A 21,775-nucleotide genomic window follows, 5' to 3' on the forward strand; every position below is an offset into this window, starting at 1 on the left:
TGATAAATGGCCTTCCACATTTGTTATAATACAATTTATTATTGATATGCAATAGAAAATGACTATAATATTAGAAGACATTGAAAATGCATAACAATCTAACAATAACATGTATGCATGCATCAAAACATATAATAGGCAGATGATCTCATTTATAAATAGTTAGCCTATGGACTTTTAGACTCATCTTGTCTCTCTGGACACACCATTTGAGAAAGAACTGTCTGACTTCTTTGATCCTGATGCAGTAGATGAAGGGGTTCACTAGTGGTGGAAGCAGACTGTAGAACATGACCAGGGCTATCCTCTGACTGCTGTTTATCTGAATGTTCGGGATGTTAGAACTGGAGTAAACAATGAAACGTGGCACATTATAGATAATAATGATAGTCAGCTGTGTGGTACAGGTAGAAAAGGCTTTCATACGACCCTGTGCATTTGCTATTCGAAGCACAGACACGAGGATACATGCATATGAAAAGATGATGAAAGAGAATGGCCCAAGAAGCACAAACATTGCTAAACCATAGGCAAGGAGTTTCTGTTGGGTGACATCTGTACAGGCGAGCTGGTTTATAGATGAAGAGTCACAGAAGCAATGAGCGATCATATTTGGCCCACAGAATGGCAGTTTTACTGTTTGCATTAAGCTTATGGTTGGGGCAATCATTGCAGTAACCCAGGAAAGCCCTATTAAAAGTCTCATAGTGCGGTTAGTCATTAACACAAGGTATCTTAGTGGGTAACAGATCGCCAAGTACCGATCTAGAGCCATGATCATCATAATAAGAGAGTTTAGGGTCCCAAAATAGTGAATCAGCTGCCTTTGAAACAGACAAACGTAGAAGGTAATATAACCGTCATTAAACCAGTAGCGAGAAATGACTTTTGGCAGAGCAACTGTGCAAAAACCAATATCAGACAAGGACAAACTTAGCATGATAATATACATAGGCTTAAAAAGGCTGCGTTCAGTCACAAACAGGACCACAATGAGAGAGTTTCCAGTGATTACAGCGATGTAGATGCAGAACAAAAATGCTGCCATCAGGCTGTAGTATTTGGGCAGAAGTCCAGGGAAGCCCACGATGAAAAACTCGGTTACAACAGAAGCTGCGGTTGCGTTTGCCTGTGACATACTAAAACATACAGTTAACATCTGTTTACAAAAGAACCAAATGTATCTGCCTTTTACACATGACATACCTTGTAAAAATGGCTTTGATTTGCTAATTGAAAAAAATATATATTTTCTTGAAGTTAAAATGATTCTTGGCAACATTTAAAAATACAATATAAAATTAAAAAATTTGGAAATTAAAATTTAAAAATTAAATAAAGTTCACCTATTAAATTATACATTATTTTAAATTATAAAATATATAATTTATAAATATTGTTTTTCGTGAAATATACAAATAATTTTAAAACATTATTTAGTTATTAAATAAGATGAAATAATTTCCTTTAAATTTACACATTCTGTGATTTCAAATACTTGCAAAAATCTAATGTTATTTTGGTTTGTATTTCAGCTGATCACATGATTACCTTGATTATTCCTCTGTTATGTTATGTGACATCTGCTTAGAATATTCCTGGCTCAGTGTCACGTTTCTCAGTGATCAATGCTTGTGGTTTCATTGTTTTATAGGCGTAGAATCAGTGTTAAAGCCTGTAGGGTCCAACACGTCATGAAGGATCATGTTTTGAATAATTTGATGTCGTGGAACTGGGCTGACCTTTAGGGTTTAGGGAGTGGGGTGTTTGGCTTGGTTCTCTCTTCCCTTATAGATATAACATTTATTTGTACAACACAAATGTTTAATTTCAAATTGGGTGCAAAGTTAAAAAAATGTTCTCCAGTATCTTAGGTCTATTATTAAAGGTACACTATGTAGGAATTCTGTTTTTGTCAAACAGCGACCCCTAAAGTAGCTGTCTAACTAGGCCGGAGCTACCTCAGAGACTTTCCCTATGTAGCACTGCCCTAATGGCCAGTCCATATGTGTATTTCCCACGTTACCTCCCTATGGGCAGGATGCGGCCTCAATAGCATCCCGTACTATCGGCCTGATCCCCTCCCTCTGTATACCGGTACCTGGAAGCTGTAACGAGTGGAAATAAGGTGTGGCCCCTTTAAGAGCTGCGCGCGCCCTGTTGATCTGTCGGCAGTCTGTATTGTATGTGCGCCTCAAACACCCCATGTATGCGGCGCCGGGTTATTTCTGTTTGATGCTCATTCTTATCCTATTTTTGTTCATCAAGTAACGCTGTGGATGGTAGAATGTGTGACAGACAGTTACGCGAGTTCGATTGGGGAATAAAGTGCAAGTTGTAAGATGCCAATCGCCTCCGTGAGTCTGTCTGGCCTCTGTAATAACTTTTGTGAGCCTATCTTTCCTCCTAACACAACGCGTTACAAAGCGTCGGACAGGCACAGATAGCCTCCGAAGATGTCTACTAGTCCAACAACAAGAACGCCAGGTAAGCATTGCTGTTGCATCCATTGCTGCTCTTTAGCTCTCGCCAACGAGTGAAAGCCTGACCGAATGAGACTCTTGTCCAGTTCCTGACGTGGTCAGTTTCTCGTTTTCTTTTCCTTGACTCTTCCGACCGCGTTTTCTTCATCGACTCTACCATGATTCACGTCTGAAATGCGTGCTAGTGTCTTCCATAGTCTGTTTCATAGATTGTTTTTGTATCTGACGTCGTGCCGTAAAGCAAGTCGTGATTCTCGCGAGATTTGTCGGGGGCGCCACCTCTCAAACTTGCATTGCTGTTTTTTTCAGCGGCGTCCCCCCCCCCCCCCAGCTTTGCTATAGGGATGATTCGCCCAACTACGAGTTCGTTTACCATCGAAATTACTTTGAAGCTGTTATATTAAGGTACAATTCTTGCATAGTGTACCTTTAAAAGTCTCTTTTATGACTTGTCAAGTTGAACAGCAAACAGCTCCTTTACGTCATGAATGTGAGCTGTTTGTGCCACCTTGTGGGTAAATGATAACTACACACCGTAACACCAATCGAATTACAAGAAAGATTTATTGCATTGCATTGTTTTGCTTTATTTATTTTAATTTATAATTTCATATATTATGTCATATATTTTAAAGCAACTATCTTAAGACAACATTTTTTATATATTACAGTAGATGAATCCAACTGGAGGATTCTGCATTTTGAACTTTGACTGTCTGGATCTGATTTGTAATTAGATTAGTGAACCCCTCTGGGTGCCTGTCAGAGCACCGTTTAATATAAGGATGAGGAGACAGGTATGCAAGTTTAGATTATGTATTTATAAAGGATAAGCTCAGAGGTACAGGTATTTCACAGGTATGTCTGACCGGCAAGGTCAATGGTATGTAGGTAAGCTCTGGCTCCGAAAGCTTGTTCATAGGCATCTGAGAAGATATGGACCTCGTGAGTAACTCCTCCAATCCCATCTGCAGGAGGGACATAAGGATGAGGAAGAGAAACACTAGGAAGGCGGTGAAGTTCAGTGGGAAATTCCCACTGCATGCAGGAGTGGAGCAGGTCAGGAGGTAGGTTAGGATCATCCCACTCTCTCTGTTGGTTCCAAAGGTGCTTAACGATCACTTTCGCACGGGTTGTGTAAGGAAGGAGCAATCCCAAAGGGTCATACTGTGTAGCAAGGATCCTATAAATATTCCTTAAGGTGGCGGTCTCATAGTTCACAGGTCAGTGTTTATAGGACAAGGTATCGGACTGCCAATTCCAACTCAAACTCAGGGACGTCAGACTTCTCCTGCGTCAGCCACAACTCCACACTAGTAGCTCGAGCATTGGGAGGTAAGTGACTTAATACAGCAGGATCGTTACAGGCCTACTGCCGGATCTCAAATTCAGCTTCGGAAAGGATAGTATGCAGGCGACCAATCAGACTCTTGGCTACATCAGCAGTAGGTAGGCTCTGGAAGCAATTATCACCGTAAAAACATCTCTCCACAGAGAAACGAATCTCCACATCTGTCAAGGGATGCTTATGAGTGTGGCGCTGGAGTGCATAGATAGCACAGCAAGGACTGGAAGTGGTACCAAAGGGTAGGACTAACCACTTGAAGGTCTGAGGAGGAGCCTCATCCATCTGCAGGTCTCGCCATAGAAAGCGGAGTAGAGGACGAACTTCAGGCAGGAGGCGAACCTGGTGAAACATCGCCTTAATATCTCCGCTCACAGGATGCTCTCGGAAACGAAGGAGGACAACGGGAATGTGGACACGAGGCTCCAAGGGTAGGTCCGGGCAATAAGTGCTGGTTAATGTTCTGACCTCTGTACTAATGGGAAGAATTAAAGACAAGCGGGACTTTCCATTGTGGGTAACAAGGTGGTAAGGAATGTACCAACACTCAGGGGTATCAGGAACAGGATCAGGATCTACACAGACAGCTCCAGTTTCCAAAAGTTTACGCATCTCTGTCCAGTAGTTCTCGCTATTAGTGCTGACGTGAATAATAATCTTAGAGATTTACGATTAGCATTAGCCAGCACTTTTAAATTTGCTTTGATGTCAGGCGCTCTGGCTCCCGGCAAACATGTGACTATGGTGGCTGGTGTCTCTATTTTCACGTTCCGTGTAATAGAATCGCCAATAACTAGGGCACATTCAACAGGATTCTCAGTGGGTTTTTCACTGAGTGGGGATAATCTATTTTATATGGTAATCGGAACGGAAGAGCGGTGTTTTTTACCCGCGACTACAGTGTCTCACGGTCACCCAATTGCCCTACTGCACAGGCTCTACTTCAGCCGGAACCGAACAATGCACAGAGTTCACTAAGCTAGTCGCATCCAAAGTAGTCTACAGCCCTTGCACTCTTACAATAAACCTCAATTAATGTTTGGATGCGTGTTTCTAGTTCTGAAATCTTCTCCATCAGCCTGACTATCTCCCTGCATTTATCACATGTAAATCCTGTGCTGACAGAAAAGGCTATGCTATACGTGTTACATGAAGTGCAAGTGACAATAAGACGAGAATATGACTCACCACAGTTGTTGGATATGTAAAAGCATAAATAAATGTTCAGCGAAATAAATAAATTAATAAATAAAGTGTGCACGGATGTTAGGCTAACAGGCTAGCAAATTACTAGCGTGTTTGTGCTAGCAACGATTTAGATTGAAACTAGCGATGTCAGGTTAATATGTGATGTTGAGTTAGTTATATTTAGCCGTATAAACAACAGGGAATGATAGTAAATAATGATTCAAAACAGAAAGACAAAGCTTACAGACGCAAACCAAACTCAACAGAGCAACAGCAGCAAGGCAGACAGGAGCAATCAGTTGTTGTCTTTGTAATTTATTGTCTGTTGCCCTTCTACCCTGTTTTTCTCTTGAGGAGATAACAAAATAAGAATTTCATTGTACCAAGTACATTTGACAATAAATATCTCGAATTTGAACTTGTTGGAACTAGTATCTAGGTATTAACCATGGGAACTTAACGAGCTCATACAATATGGCCTTTGAGACAATTCCACAATTCCATTCAAGACCAAAGCCTATCTATTTAAATGGAATCCTTGAATCTCAAAAACTGCTTGCCGAACTCACAATTTTATAACATAATCAAATCAGCAAAAACATCTGACATGAACTGTCCAATAAATGTTGTTACTTATGCTCAAATAGTGTTAAAAAAAGCATAATTTTCAGGCTAGACCAGCCAATGCGCAGGTGCAGTCTCAGAGTTTAAGGTTTCGATGGGAACCGGAGCTTCTAACGGCAGCTGCAGTGACGCAATGACTTTACCAATCAGCGATTTATTGGTAATTGGTATTTAATTGGCTCTTTTACTTTAGAAGGCAGGACTATTCAGCTATTTTGTGTATTACAGTTTCTCCCATTCATAATAGGAGTGAACGTCTAGGTTACACCTGAGAGCCCATCACCTTTGAGTGTAAACTAAACAAGCCAATGTACATTAGATTTGTATCGCTTGCTCCACCCTGCAGCGCGGGTGTATACGAATGCGCTCACATTTTTAGGTCAGAGCCGGTGACCTGGCCGCTCCACAGTGGCTCAGCAATTGTGGTGACAGGACGTTATATCTCTATTCCCTCCTGCAGGGAACGAGGGTTATATGCGTAACTTAGAGTCTCCCTTTCAGTCATTCACGTTCGGGGTTACGTCGGAATGACTGACGTAATGAGTTCCCTACTAGATGCCACTATTGCTGCCCCTTTCAGCGCCCGTGTAAGCCACCTAATTCACCCGCACCTCCTGGGGTGGAAGATGGGACAGGGCTTACGCATAGAAGGTCAATTACTGCTGTTCCGCTTGACCCGTACATTAAGACTATTTGGATAACACTGGGAAAGCAGAAAGGGATGCTATTGAGGCCGCATCCTGACCATAGGGAGGTAATGTGGGAAATACACATGGACTGGCCATTAGGGCAGTGCTACATAGGGAAAGTCTCTGAGGTAGCTCCGGCCTAGTTAGACCGCAACACCGACAGGGACGGCAGAGCGGACTCTGCCATGGGAAAGACACAGGTTCGCCGACAGGAGTGTCGTAGCCTGGAAAAATACACACATGGGATCACTGTAGGGATCACAACATATGGCACCTAGCCTAGCACAGGGTCAACCATTGGGCATACTTAAGAGTGTTAGAGTTGGCATTGGACACTCCCCCACGTCTGACTGCCAATGCTGGTGAATTCATTCGACAGGGTTTGCCAGCTGGGGAACACAACTGAGGAACAAGATAAGCGGATGTATCCGGGCTTTAGGAGGGGAATGACCGAGAACACAGAGCGTGTCTCCGGTGTTTACTGGCTATTTTAGGCGAGTACACGGGAGGACACTGGCTCTGCATGATGGTTATTGAATCTGGCAAATGTGTTGCGTGTCGCCCAGCCTGCAGCTCTACATATATCTGCCAGTGAGGCGACGTGCGGCAACGCCCAGGAGGAAACGGCACTCCTGGTCGAGTGAGCTCTCAACCTGATAGGGCGTGGCTCGCCTGGGATCTGGTACGCCAAGACAATGGCATCCACTATCCAGTGGGCTAACCTCTGCTTAGAGACAGCCTTTCTCTTCTGCTGGCCTACATAACCAACAAAGAGCTGGTCTGAGGTTCTGAAGTTCTGCGTTCGGTCTGCATACAGGCGCAAAGTGCAGACAGGACTGAGCAAAGCAAGGGCTGAGTTTGCCTCATCCAGGGGCAGCGCTGGCAGGTTTACCATCTGGTCCTTGAAATGATAACGTGAGAGTTGGTGGCCCGAATTCCAGGCATGATTCGTCTACAGAAAATTATTTCAGGTCTCCTACCCTCTTGAATGGAATCAAGTCTTCAATGAAACAGGTAAATGTTTAGCTCAGTTGACTGCAGCAGTTCGAAGGGGACTCTCTGTAATGCTGTAAGCACCAATGAAAGATCCCAAGAGGGTATGTGTGTGGGCGAGGATGATTTGGCCTTCTCGCACCCCTTTAGAAACCTGACGATCAGGTCATGCTTCCCCACAGATTTACTGTTTACAGCTTACTGCATCGTGATGTTCCTCAGCACGGGGGAGAGCTTGCTCTTTTCCCAGTTGACACAAAGTCCCAACTGATTGAGGTGGACAGATGCACTGGAAAATGTGTTACTGCATTAACATTTTGAATGGGAGCTTGTGAAGGGCCAGATTCAAAACTCGCAGGTCCAAGATTGGCCGTAACTCACTGCCTTACTTGGGTTTAACGAAATAATGGCTGTAGAACCCTGACTTCATATTGGCTGGAGGGACCGGCTCTATTGCGTCCTCCGCTAGTTGGACTAAGATTTCTGCCTGTAAGACAGGAGAATCGCTGGCCAGCATGAATGTGAACTGGATGCCCCTAAACTTGGGGGGATGTGAGGCAAACTGAATTGCATTGAGTCTGATGGTCCGAATGAGCCAGCGAGATGGTCTGGGAAGCGCTAGCCAGGCTCTCAGGGACTGTACAAGCGGGATCAGAGGGACCACAGACGTACCGGCAGTGGGGCAGCAGCCTTGTGCGTGAGATGGGATAACTTCCTCGAATTGCATGCTGCTGCCTGCCGGCAACAGGAGATGTGGATGAGAGTGGCATAGCTCGCTCTTTTAGGCAAATAGCTCTTTTACAGTGTTGAAGCCCACAGGGGAGGTGGTACAGCTTGTAGGATTATAGTGCAGGCTGCAGTGGGCACTCAAGCTTTTTGTTTGTTTGAGAAGATATGGTGGAAGGCAGTGACAGTGCTTGGGAGATTAATCGCCCAAAAAAATCCTCCCTGCCACAACTGCAGCTTCTCAGTGTTCTTGTTAAGCCCCACTAAAGGCATAACAAACACTGTAAAGCACCATAAAGTTTTCGTGCACTATATTTAAAGACTTTTAAAGCCATTCAAATGTGAGATACGAATGAATATTTAAGTCGTTAAAGTTAATGGAAACTGATCTCTCCTCAGGCATCCATCTTGCTGGAGTTTATTTATGTTTCTAAATCATGTCATCTTAAGGTGTCTTTAGATCACAACACTGGAGTAGATGGAGCAATGTGAATTGTTCACGCGCAAAGTAACTAAAATTTGAAACCGTAATCGTGATATGAAATTTTGCACACCGTTTCATCTCTACATCGAACGTGACTGACTGAAGGGGAACCGTCTTTCTATATCTATTGTCTTTGGTAAGAATTGTTGTAAAAACGTTACGTCAGGAAACTCAGAATACAGACAGAGAACATACAGCATTAATCTGTTAAATCATTAGAAACAGAATAAGAAATAAAATATTAAAAATCGCCACTACAGAATCTAGCTCAGTAATTCATAGCTCAGCAGGACACTGTCATGTGCATCAATTATCAATTAATAATATTTAACTAAAATTAAGTGTGATATTATTTGAAATTTGCCAGTTCGATAATGTGACTTTTGACTAAGAAGTGAGTAAATGATCTCAATTTTAACTGGCATTTGGTTTTTATTTATGAGAAATACTAATGAAAACATGTAAAATCATTCTTAGCCAAGACCTGCGTAAATAAAATAATAGAACATATTACTAATAGTAATGAAACTACAAAAACTGAATGCACATTTAGTAGGAAATGTGTGGTTTATTTATTATTAAAATATATTATAGTTGATAAATGTGCTGGCAGTGTGACAAATGAAACTACAAATATTCCATGTATTCTTTTTTTATTAAAAACTGGATAAATATATATAGGCTATAATGTGTGTGTGTGTATATATATGTATATATATATATATATATATATATATATATATATATATATACATGCATACAATTTCCTGTTCTGATGTATCACATTACATGCTGTTTATGCATTTATAACTATATATATATATATATATATATATATATATATATATATATATATATATATATATATATATATATATATATATATATATATATATATATATATACTATACTAACTAGCTATATTAAAGGAACATGCCAACTTTTTGGGATTTTAGCTTATTCACTGTATCCCCCAGAGTTGGATAAGTCCATTCATACCCTTTTCACCTCTGTGCGTGCTGTAACTCTGTCTGACGCACCCACCGCACTCTGCAGAAGTAGCATTGCTTCACCTTCTGAGAATATAGTTCCCAGTATGTATACGTTAGAAGATGGCTGTGTCTCATGTGACCTTGTTATTTGTACACGCTGTGACTATACAAATCACAACATGTAAATAGGAAAATGTTGGTGTTATTTTGTCACTTATTGGGAGCAGTATGCTAGCTGGAGCCGTTTACCTTCAGTCTTTGTGCTAAGCTAGGCTAGCGGTGGGTTCGTTAGACAGTTACAGCACGCACGGAGATGAAAAGGTATGTATGGACTTATCTAACTCTGGGGGATATGGTGAATAAGCTTAAGCCTCAAAAAGTTGGCGTGTTCCTTTAACAAATATTGTAAATGCATATACACAGCATCGTGATGCATCAGAACAGGGATAGGCAGATGATCTCATTTAGAAATAGTTAACCTATGGACTTTTAGACTCATCCTGTCTCTCTGGACACACCATTTGAGAAAGAACTGTCTGACTTCTTTGATCCTGATGCAGTAGATGAAGGGGTTCACTAGTGGTGGAAGCAGACTGTAGAACATGACCAGGGCGATCCTCTGACTGCTGTTTATCTGAATGTTCGGGATGTTAGAACTGGAGTAAACAACGAAACGTGGCACATAATAGATAATAATGATAGTCAGTTGTGTGGCACAGGTAGAAAAGGCTTTCATACGACCCTGTGCATTTGCTATTTGAAGCACAGACACGAGGATACATACATATGAAAAGATGATGAAAGAGAATGGCACGAGAAGCACAAACATTGCTACACCATAGGAAATGAGGTTTGATTGGCTGACATCTGCACAGGCGAGCTGGTTCATAGATGTGCTATCACAGAAGCAATTTGCGATCATATTTGGCCCACAGAATGGCAGTTTTACTGTTTGCATTAAGCTTATGGTTGGGGCAATCATTGCAGTAACCCAGGAAAGCCCTATTAAAAGTCTCATAGTGCGGTTAGTCATTAACACAAGGTATCTTAGTGGGTAACAGATCGCCAAGTACCTATCTAGAGCCATGATCATCATAATAAGAGAGTTTAGTGTCCCAAAATAGTGAATCAGCTGCCTTTGAAACAGACAAACGTAGAAGGTAATATAACCGTCATTAAACCAGTAGCGAGAAATGACTTTTGGCAGAGCAACTGTGCAAAAACCAATATCAGACAAGGACAAACTTAGCATGATAATATACATAGGCTTAAAAAGGCTGCGTTCAGTCACAAACAGGACCACAATGAGAGAGTTTCCAGTGATTACAGCGATGTAGATGCAGAACAAAAATGCTGCCATCAGGCTGTAGTATTTGGGCAGAAGTCCAGGGAAGCCCACGATGAAAAACTCGGTTACAACAGAAGCTGCGGTTGCGTTTGCCTGTGACATACTAAAACATACAGTTAACATCTGTTTACAAAAGAACCAAATGTATCTGCCTTTTACACATGACATACCTTGTAAAAATGGCTTTGATTTGCTAGTTAAAAAAAAAAAATATTTTCTTGAAGTTAATTGATTCTTGGCAACATTTAAAAATACAATATAATAATGATATAACATTATTTAAATAAAGTTCACCTATTAAATTATACATTATTTTAAATGATAAAATATATAATTTATAAATATTGTTTTTCATAAAACATGTAAAATATACAAATAATTTTAAAACATTATTTAGTTTTTAAATTTACACATTCTGTGATTTCAAATACTTGCAAAAATTTAAATATTATTTTGGTTTGTATTTCAGCTGATCACATGATTACCTTGATTATTTCTCTGTTATGTTATGTGACATCTGCTTAGAATATTCCTGGCTCAGTGTGTCACTCACGTTTCTCAGTGATCAGTGCAGATGCTTGTGGTTTCATTGTTTTATAGGCGTAGAATCAGTGTTAAAGTCTGTAGGGTCCAACACGTCATGAAGGTTCATGTTTTGAATCATTTGATGTCGTGAAACTGGGCTGACCTTTGGGGTTTAGGGAGTGGTGAATGTGTTTTGCTAGAAGATAACTATGGAATGTATTTTGGCTTGGTTCTTCTTCCTGATAACATTTATTTGCACAACACAGAAACATCAGCCGTTTCATTTCAAATTGGGTGCTACTGCATAAGTATTTTTTTTCCAGGCCAAAGTATCTTTGGCCTATTATTAAAAGTCTCTTTTATGACCTAAGTTGGACAGCAGACAGCTCCTTTATGTCATGAATGTTAGCTTTCTGTGCCACCCTGTGGGTAAATAATAACTACACACTATTGATTGTCTCACAGGAAACATTTTTTAACGATCATTTATAATGAAAAAATAATCAATAATGGATTTTATGAATTTAATAATGTTTGAAAAAAGCTAGAAACGTTGTTTAAACTTTCCCTTCAATTACAACTTTTTACAGTGGTTGCCAAAATTACAGCGGTGACAAGTATCAAGTTGCCACAGTTTTACTGCAGTATCAGTAACTGTTGAGAAACTAGTATTTCATGGTATTACAGTTTTTCTGAATTGCTAAAACACATTTTTCAAAACCATCACCCACTTTCTCAAAAAACCCACTTTCTGCCCCTATCCCTAAACCTACCCATCACAGGAAACATTCTGCATTTTTACATTTTTAATAAAACATTGTTTTTTTATGTTTTTTAAGCTATTTGAATTGCGAGGACTCATGAAATGTCCTCATAAACCACGTTTAAGTTTTAATACCAGTGTAACACTGGGAAAGCGTGCCCTTTCAAAGGAGAGGAATGCTGCGGAAGCGACATCCTGCCCGTAAGGAGGTATCATGTGGTGGTTACACATATGGACTGGCTGCAGAGTACAACATATGGAATGTCACTGAGGTGGCACCAGCCTAAGTAGGGGTGAGACCACACCGGTTAGAGCTGGCAGAGCGGACTCAGCCAAGGGAAAGACACGGGCTAACCGTGAAAGAATACACATGGTATTGCCATAGGGATTACAACATATGTGTCGCACTAAACCGGTGGAGGTGTGGCTATCTCCCGTAGACCCGTCATATTCTTCTCCTGCACGCCGCCCCCCTGCGCCCGCTCTGCATGGCAGCTCGCACGTGACTGTGCACGCTCTGGTGCATGCTCAACCAGGTGAATTAAATTGGGGAAATCAGAAGCTCGCGCCTAATTTAGTCAGTGGTTTCAATTACGCGCATCAGTCATTTGACTGGAGTGCGATGGACAAAGAAGGCGGCAGGCACAAACGCATTCACTGTGAGGAACTGGGACTTTTGATTATGACGGGCTATCGGTAAGCTCACGTGGACTCTTGTTTCACCTGGACTCTCATTTTGGATCTTTTGTCTTTTTGGTATTAAATGTGAGAGAACCGCTACGGGAACCAAGCCACTATCGCCATCGAGGTTGTCGAAGAGTTATACGCTATCCCACCTGTCAGTGGTAACCAGCCGAGAAGAATCATAGAGCTGATCAAAGCAGTTGGAAAAGCCCTCTATGATTTAAATGAATTGAACAATGCAGATGCCATAAAAAACCCACTAGTAATAAAATCTATCGAAAGCAAGTTGCCAGAGTCTCTGAAGAAAGACTGGCTTACCCACACTGCTGACCTGAACAACGCTGTGAACCACCAAAACTGCTTTAACAAGTCGCATATCTCCAATCCCAAGAGTCCATCTATGAGCAGTTAGAACAGTTGAGAGACATCGACCCTGCCAAGGAGAAGATCAGGTTTCAAACTAAGTACGCCTGAACAAAGACAACCAAATCCAGCAGTGGATCAGCAGGCTGCATTATCTGCGGAGACCCAAAGCACAAGAGGTAACTACATCTGCAGAAGGTTTAGAACCACCACAAAGCTTCAGGAGAAGAGGAACGCAGTGCAACGAGGCAAGAGGTGCCTCGAAGTCCACGACGAACCCTGCAGAGAAACTACTTACCTGTGTGGGAATCCAGAGTGCAGAGACCAACACCACTACCTTCTCTGTCCCCAGCCCAGACATTTGTCCCAGAGACCCAAGTTCGGTCCAGTGAGAGCTGAGGGGAGAAGATGCACTGAGGCCCAGGAAGAGTTCCTCTCTAAACTTCCACCTGAGCTAGCGCAGCAGGATCGCGATGCTTTCTGCAACATCGCATCCCGAGCATATAACTCCACTGCAGCGAAGAGAGGACTTCTGGAAAAGTTTGGCCTGCACGAGTACTCCGTGATCCTGATGCTCCTTGACGTTATCGCCAATGACGGGCGAAGAATCGGGACACTTATTGACCTGGAGTCTGACACGAATTATAGAACTCATAAAGCTGCAAGCAGACTGAACCTCCGCAGTGAAGATGTCACACTAGTCGTCCATGGTGTCGGAGGGATGAAGGTGTCTGTTGCAACCAAGCGCTACCTCCTCAAGATCCGTATCGGCACTCTAAGAGGGACCCTCAAGTATCACCAGCTGATCTGCTACGGATTTGACACAATTGCGGAAGTGCACAGACATGTTCCACCTAACAAGTTGCAGGAGCTCTTCCCTAATGTTCCCATCAAAGACCTCATTAAACCCAGAGAGATCCAGCTTCTGATCAGCCACAAAGAAGGCCAGCTGGTGCCACAAAAAGTCCGCTCTATTGGTGACCTGGTGCTCTGGGATGGTCCACTCGGCAAGACAGTCGGGGGCACGCATCCAGATCTCTTCGAGGAAGTCATCCAGATTGCCCACACGTCCAAGACTCACTTCGCGAGATCTATGAGAACTGCAGCAGTCAAATATCAAGAGTTTGCGACAGACCCAGCTTCCTGCCAGTATCCTGATCACCCCAGAGCCCAATCTAGCACAGCCACCAGCAGCAGAGACTTTCTGAAGTGGTGGAAGTGGGAAAGTATTGGAGCTGCCTGCCAGCCAAGATGTGGAGGGTGTCGCTGTGGGAACTGCCAGCCAGGGGGTAAAGAAATGATGCTCGCAGAGGAAAGGGAGATGGAGATCGTGAGAAATGGCCTGACATACACGACTGGAGATGATCACAGCACTGAACCACACTGGTACGCCAAGTATCCGTGGGCAGAAGATCCAGCAACTCTGCCAAACAACAAGAAAGCAGTAGAAGCAACATTCCTCAGAAGTGAGAAGCAGCTGTCAAAAGAGGCCGAGTGGAAGGCGGCCTATACTGCACAAGTCCATGAGATGGTGAACCAACGAGCTGCAGTAAAGCTGTCCGAAGACGTCCTGCAGAGTTGGACTGGGCCAGTGTGGTACATTAGCCATCTCATCGCGCCAAATCCACACTCAGTCTCCACCCCAGTCAGACTAGTGTGGAACAGCAGCCGAAAGTACAGAGGTCTCAGTCTGAACGACATCCTCATCAAAGGTCCTGACGTCCTGAACCCGATCAGAGCTGTCCTGCTGAGGTTCCCAACTGGTGTCTACGCTGCCCTTGGTGACATCCGCAAGATGTATAACTCCGTCTGGCTGGAAGATCGAGAGGTCCACCTGCACAGATTCCTGTGGCGTGACAGTGAAGATACTGAAATAGAAGATTATGCCATCACAAAAGTCAACATCGGAGACAAACCTGCCGGTTGCATAGCCCAAGTCGCCATGCGAGAGACTGCAAACTTGCCTTCATTCAGTCACTTCAAAGAAGAGAGACGCGTGCTGGAAGAAGATGCCTACGTCGACGACATTCTGACTTCGCATAACGACCTTGACCATCTGAAATGCCTCACAGCCAACATCGAGCAAATCCTGAAAGCTGGAGGATTCTACATGAAGCCCTGGGTCTACTCCAGTCGAAGTGGGAGGAAAGATCTCAAGAGTGAGATACCCAGAACAGAACCAAAGACTATGATCCTGCCAAACCAGCTGACGGAAGACGACAACAAAGCCCTTGGCCTTGGTTACACCATCGACGATGACAAGTTTCATGTCATGGTTGCAGTGAACTTTTCAAAGAAAAAAAGGAAAATGCCTCCTTTGCCTAGCAGCACAAGAGGGCGTCGACTTCCCAAGCGCCACAATAGACAGACTAGTCGTCTACAGGGACCAGATAAGTGGACTTCTGGTTTCTGGTGGCAGAGTCCAGACCTTCGGAGAAGACAGCAGAGCTGTTCCTCTTCTACCAATCCAAGCTTGGTTATCCACCCTGATAGCCAGATAAGCACACAGCGGGGGACATGACGGAGTGGCGGGAACTCTGCTGCGGATGAGGAAGAAGGCATGGGTCATAAGAGGGAGAATTATTGCCCAAAAAGTCGTTGACAAGTGTATCGTACGCAGGAATGCAAAGGCAAGAACCTGCAAGCATATAATGGAAAACTTACCTGAAGAGAGGTCAAGTCCTGCTGCACCATTCGAGTTCACGTCTGTTGACCTGTTTGGACCTTACCATGTGAAGGATGATGTCAAGAAGAGAGTGACTATGAAAGTATGGAGCGTCGTATTTTGCTGCATGTCCAGCCGAGCCATCCATGTCGAGCTAGCAAACACACTATCAACAGAGAGCTTTCTGCTTACCTACCAGAGGTTTGCCGCTGTCCGTGGTCATCCCCGAAAAATCTGTTCTGATCCTGGTACGAACTTTGTCAGAGCAAGACCTGTCCTAAGAGAGACTTAACTAAATCAACAAAACAAGTCGCTTGAAGAGTATGCTGCCAGAAATGAGAGCACATGGACGTGGAAAATCCTCCCGGCCGATTCACCGGGCCGCCGAAGCTGCTGTCAGAGTCACGAAGAGAGCCCTCCAAAGTCTTGGAAATGTAGAAGGCCTTACCTTCAGGGAGTTTCTAACTGTGCTCCAGCTAGCTGCAAATCTTGCTAATGAGAGACCCATTGACACCAGAGTTCAGAGCCGAGAAGAGCGCACCCAGTACATCACGCCGAACAACCTGTTGCTTGGTCTAGCCTCACAAAGTGGAGACTTCAAAACTGTCGACTACACCATTTATCCATTCGAAAGACTCAAAGAAGTACAAACTATAGTCAACAACTTCTGGAAGTCCTGGAGCCAGTTCGCTGGTCCGAACCTGTTCATTCTTTTTCTAGGGGAACTCCTGCTTGTAGAAACGAAGGGCCCGACCACAGGTAAAAGGTTTGATGACATTGCGGGGTAATGGAAACCCGGTACGGTTCAACCTTGGCAGTCACGCTGCCAAGCCCATCTCTGAAATCGGTCGAGAAGCCAGTGCTGAAGTGGCTTCATATGAAGCAATCCGAGCGGCGTCACTGCGGCAATGGATGCCATATGCCCCAGGAGCCTCTGAAAAAGTTTAAGTGGGACCGCTGTTCTGAGTTTGAACGAATTCAAGCAGTTCAACACCGACTGAACACGTTCCTCTGTGAGGCGTCCTGTTAGGTTGACCGAGTCCAACTCCATACTGAGAAAATAGATACCCTGCACTGGGGAGAGTTTGCTCTTTTCCCAATTGACCTGAAGCCCCAACTGGCTGAGGTGACTGAGCACTAGGGTTGTAACGGTATGAGATTTTCATGTTATAAAAATAGTCTCAGAAAGTATCACGGTTTCACGGCATACGGTATTAAACAATCATTATTATTATAATCAATTACATTACAATTACCCTTAAATGAATGAAAACAGATAGGGTTTTTTGGTTGAACATATGGTTTATTAAAACAAACTTTTTTTTAATGAAAAAAAAAAAAACCTTTTGAAAAAATAAAGCTGCATATCTCCCATTTGAACAAACATGTCTAATCAATTGAATTCATAAAACCTTAACTAATTTTTATTCTTAATTTATTAATTATTATTTAAGATAATTATAAGATAATAGTGTCTTATGAAATGTGCTTTATTTCCTTGGAAATTCTGGGTTGTCTGATATAATTTGTCTGGATTCTATGATTTAATAGAAATATATTATTGAAAATGCAATCAGATTAAATGTGTAACGTAAGTATCCACTGAAGGCAAGCTTATTGAGAACCCAAGTGCAGTTTATTATAAACAAGAAACAAAAACATGGCGTGGCATGAAAAACTAAAAATCAAGACTTGATGAATGAACTTACAAATAGTGGTCTGCAGGAAACAATACTTGACTTAGGCCCCGTTTACACGTACATGGTTATTTTGAAAAACGGAGACATTTCCCTTCGTTTGTGCCCTTTGTTTACACGCAAACGGAGAATTTGCCTCTGAAAACTATTCTTTCAAAAAACTCCGGCCAGAGTGGAGATTTTGGAAAACTTCGTTTGCATGTAAACTGAGAGAAACAGAGTTTTAGGCAGCGACGTCAGTGAGTTTGTGACTATTTTCGAATTCTGGTTGGCTCACGTGGGTTTGAGCTTCTCGTTAAACTGCCACCCACAGGTTTGGCATGCTCTTGACGGCATATACACGGGTTCGTGTGCACAATGTTATTTTTGAAAACGAAGAGGGGTGAAATGTTTGTTTATGAAAATAGCCGTCCACGTGAACGTAGCCAAATACACAGACTAATTACTAAACAAGGGACACCTGTGAACAATGATCAGACAATTAACCAATGACAAGACACATGGCAGGATCACATTACAAACAGGGAATCACATGACAAGACACAGAAACATGACAATGACATGAAACGTGACCAAGACAAGACCAAATCGTGACAGAATGTAACAACTTTTGTTTGTTTGCAGACTCAAACATGGATGCACAACAGATGTTTACTAAATTATATTTAAGTAAATTAATTAAATTATTGGACTACACGATATTACTCCGGGGTTAGTGACATCAGCAAGCCTAAAATATAAACCCCGCCCCCTGGAACACGCAGAAAAGTTGTTGTATAAGTGTACATTTGTGAGTCAGCTCACACTTTAGCATCCATCTTTTCACATGCAATAGAAAGTCACTCTGTGTGCATCTCACAACAGTTCCTATACGAGCGATTTATAGATTACCATGACAGAATATCCTAATTGAAGATAGTTAACTCCACATCAGCAACATAAATTCATTAACTACCCATTCAGAGACGTCCTGTTGCATTCTACATGTTGTCACTTCTTCTTGATTCTCTCCATCTTTGTCTGACTCCGTTTTAACATTAAAGACAGAACAGTTTCTGTCATTTTAGTGTGTCTACGTGAGGTAATCGCAGGTGCTAACACACTTAAAAGCTCTTGAAACTACGCCCTCTGCAGCAACTCATTTGCATTTAAAGGGCCAGACACAAAACTGTGCGTTTTTGCAAACCCTCAAAAAGTGACAACTTTAACATGCTATATAAAAATATCTGTGGGGTATTTTGTGCTAAAACTTCACACACACACTCTGGGGACATCAGAGATTAATTTTACATCTTGTGAAAATGGCATTTTACCACCCCTTTGAATACAATTATGAAATGCTCATTTAGTTCTCTCAGAGTAGCTCTGGATATGTTCATATGTTCACGTCCTCATATATTGAGTGAGACGGCAGACGCTTTAAACTCCATGAGCGTCACACATACTTGATTATGTACTAGGCGAAACGGCGCTGCTCATTCACACAGACACGCAGAACAAGCAGAATATAGGTTTACAGTATATAGCATTTTTTTTTGGCCTGTATATTAATCGACACACCCATATAGTGATTTGATTTATTGCACAGTTATATTTTAGATTTATTCATCCATCTATCAAATCGTGCATTTTACATGACATCTGTGTTATATTGTAAATTCCATCAGCAACACGGAAGTAATACAGCCTTAAGTTATAAATGGAACTTTATCTACAGGGAAGGGATGGTGTTCGCGAATATGGGAGAACATGTTCGATGTTTTCCTCCTTTTGTAGCCACTCTTCGTCCACATTTCTGGACACAACTGGATATCCATCTTCAAGGACAGTTCCCCGCGTTCGTTTTTCGGATACCCAAGTATTCCCACACTGCAGATTTTAAACTTTTCGGCGGGGGATAGAGATTAGAATTCGCAGCCTCTGTCTCAGACATTTTTTCCGCTGCACATTTCACGAGTTCACACTTACAAATAAGTCAGATAGAATAAATGCGTATTTGGCGTGCTGTCCGAGGAGAGGGCTCTGAGCTCGGTATACAGTACCCCCCCGTATTCCTGGCTGTGAAAGAATAAGCCAAGAGTGAGGAGTTGGGGTGGTGGAGGGATGCTGAAAACTGTCAATTGTTAGGTGAGTTGACAGTGTGAATATATATGCTTCCTCTCATGCTGATAGGGTAGACATGGTAATTGTTGGATGACAAGTTGATTGGATTGATTATTTGAACGTGCTCCTCCCGAACTTTGTTTATGAAACATCATGTACGGGTGGAGTCTAGGCAGTCAAGTGAAAAAAAGTTACATATGCGCAGGTCAGATCTGGTTAATTTTTTTTCTTCAAAAAGGCATGTGAAACTGTGATCGTAGCCGATTAAGGATAGGAAACTACCTCACCCAGAAAGACGTATTGAATGACATTTTGAAAAATGTATGCTCTTTCGTGTATGCTCTTTCAGGAAACTGCTCTCTCTGGTGCCGAAGCGAACAGGGGATGCCGCGGCTACACAAACAAGACGGAAGTGCAAGCCTGATGTGAGCACTCACATTCTCATTGAAGGCGCAACCTCTATCAGCTGATTTAATCAGCACATTCTTTGAAGGTGCAACGTTCTGGAGAGCTGTGAATCCAACACCGGCTTTGAAGAGGCTCAGGACGCAGGAACAGTACAACTGCTCGGCTCCAAAGCGAAAAAGCAAAGGTGCGTGCATCCGCTTCCACTTTTATATCCGCGCTGCAGGGTGGAGCCCTTGATGCAAGTCTTGCATGCCAATGTGCATTGGCTCGTTTTGTATACACTCTGAGGTGATTTGGGCTCCCAGAAGTGATCCCAAAGATGTCTGTGTTGCGATGTAACGTTGAACGTGACCGAATGAAAGGGAACTCTAAATGAAAACAACAACAACAACATATATTTCTAATATAGATTGATCCAAAGTTTCCAAAAGCTAAAACAATAAAAATACGATTTAAGAGTAGATTTAAAAATGTCCAATGAAGGAGCCGACCTCACATGATACGGCTTTCTTGGGCCCAGCCACAGAAAAGCATGTTACAGTATGCTCAAAAGTCTGTGAATCAAAATCAAAGTCAGTGAGAGATTCATTCTGCCACAGCATCACGTCTAGACATTGTCCACATCACAGCCAAGTTCTCTTGCCAGGCATAAGGAAAAACCCTCTGGTATGCGATCCAGTCTTGACAACTTTCTACACACCTTACTCTTTCTCGTCCTCATCCTCGTTGTTCACCACCTCTTACACGTATTCTTCCTACTCTCCCTCCTATATGGTTTCCATCCATTGTTGGTAAGGTATCGACATTTAGTGCAACATGTAAGAGTCAATTTTGGCACTCTGAACTGACTTGCATTATGTACAGTTGGTTTGGTCACATCATTAGAAAAAAAAGTGTGAACAATTTTGCCTCATTCATGAAACACGAACAGAACGAATTTTTGTGTAAACCGTTCCTGAAGCCATTCTGACGTAAATGTTCGGATTCGCGAACATGTTAGTTGGTATGACAAATTTACACCTGCTCCCATACTATGTTAGCCTAGAAATCTACACGCACCCTAGCGGCAGCAAAATGTATTTTGCAGCCAGGGCAGTCTAGCAACTCTCCATAGACCTCCTAGCTGCAAAAACCTAAATTGGGTCAGGCCAATCACGTCGTGTATACTGTAGAGTAGGTGGGGGCGGGCTTAACATATGACGGCAGAGTTGCGATGGCTGCCACTTGAAGACAAAGAATGGCGGCTGCGGATGGAGAACAGCCGTCTTTCGATCGGCTTTGGCCGCGACTCTGGAGGACTTGGAGTTAAGTTTTTCTTTAAGAAAAGAGTAAAGAACGGCACTTAACCTGTTAGCCTTCAGCGCCACTTTTGAAAAATCCCCAGAAATAGCATACCCAACCTAAAAAAGATTCAATTAATTGACCCTTTGTCCTAAAAGCTCAAGTACGGTCTCATTTGAAAGCTGACACCTGGCACTTTATTGGAAATGTAGAATGAATTATTGTCATAATGAAAAAAAAATTATGAATAGCTTCAAAGTTGTGTAAGTTATTAGAAATGTATTTTTATGAAACATCTTCATGAAAATTAAATTGAAGTTGGCCCGTCAGCACTCTAGAAATGCACTCCAGCTAAAGACACATGTCTGACCATGTTATATTTAAAATTTGAAGGTGATAAGTCTAAAACTCTGT

General features: G+C 42.4%; 3 protein-coding genes across 3 annotated transcripts in view; 1 reads left to right on the forward strand and 2 right to left on the reverse strand.

The window, feature by feature from the left end:
* LOC306991336 (olfactory receptor 51E2-like) overlaps positions 1–21,775 on the forward strand; it is a gene marked incomplete at its 3' end in the record, with an annotated part of 93,478 nt that overhangs the window by 776 nt on the left and 70,927 nt on the right. The gene's annotated exons all lie outside the window — the stretch shown is intronic.
* On the reverse strand, positions 149–1,155 carry or30bu1 (odorant receptor, family 30, subfamily BU, member 1; the record flags this gene model as incomplete). The annotated part of the gene is made up of 1 exon (XM_079599062.1): positions 149–1,155. The coding sequence occupies exon 1, from the start codon at positions 1,136–1,138 to the stop codon at positions 149–151; it is 990 nt and encodes a 329-aa protein (XP_079455188.1). The 5' UTR covers positions 1,139–1,155.
* LOC306991331 (olfactory receptor 2AT4-like) lies at positions 9,985–11,048 on the reverse strand (the record flags this gene model as incomplete). Its single annotated transcript, XM_079599064.1, has 1 exon — positions 9,985–11,048. Exon 1 carries the CDS (start codon positions 11,038–11,040, stop codon positions 9,985–9,987), a length of 1,056 nt encoding a protein of 351 aa, XP_079455190.1. The 5' UTR covers positions 11,041–11,048.

The sequence above is a fragment of the Phoxinus phoxinus genome, assembly GCF_949152265.1.
Source record: "Phoxinus phoxinus genome assembly, chromosome: 23".
NCBI lineage: Eukaryota > Metazoa > Chordata > Actinopteri > Cypriniformes > Leuciscidae > Phoxinus > Phoxinus phoxinus.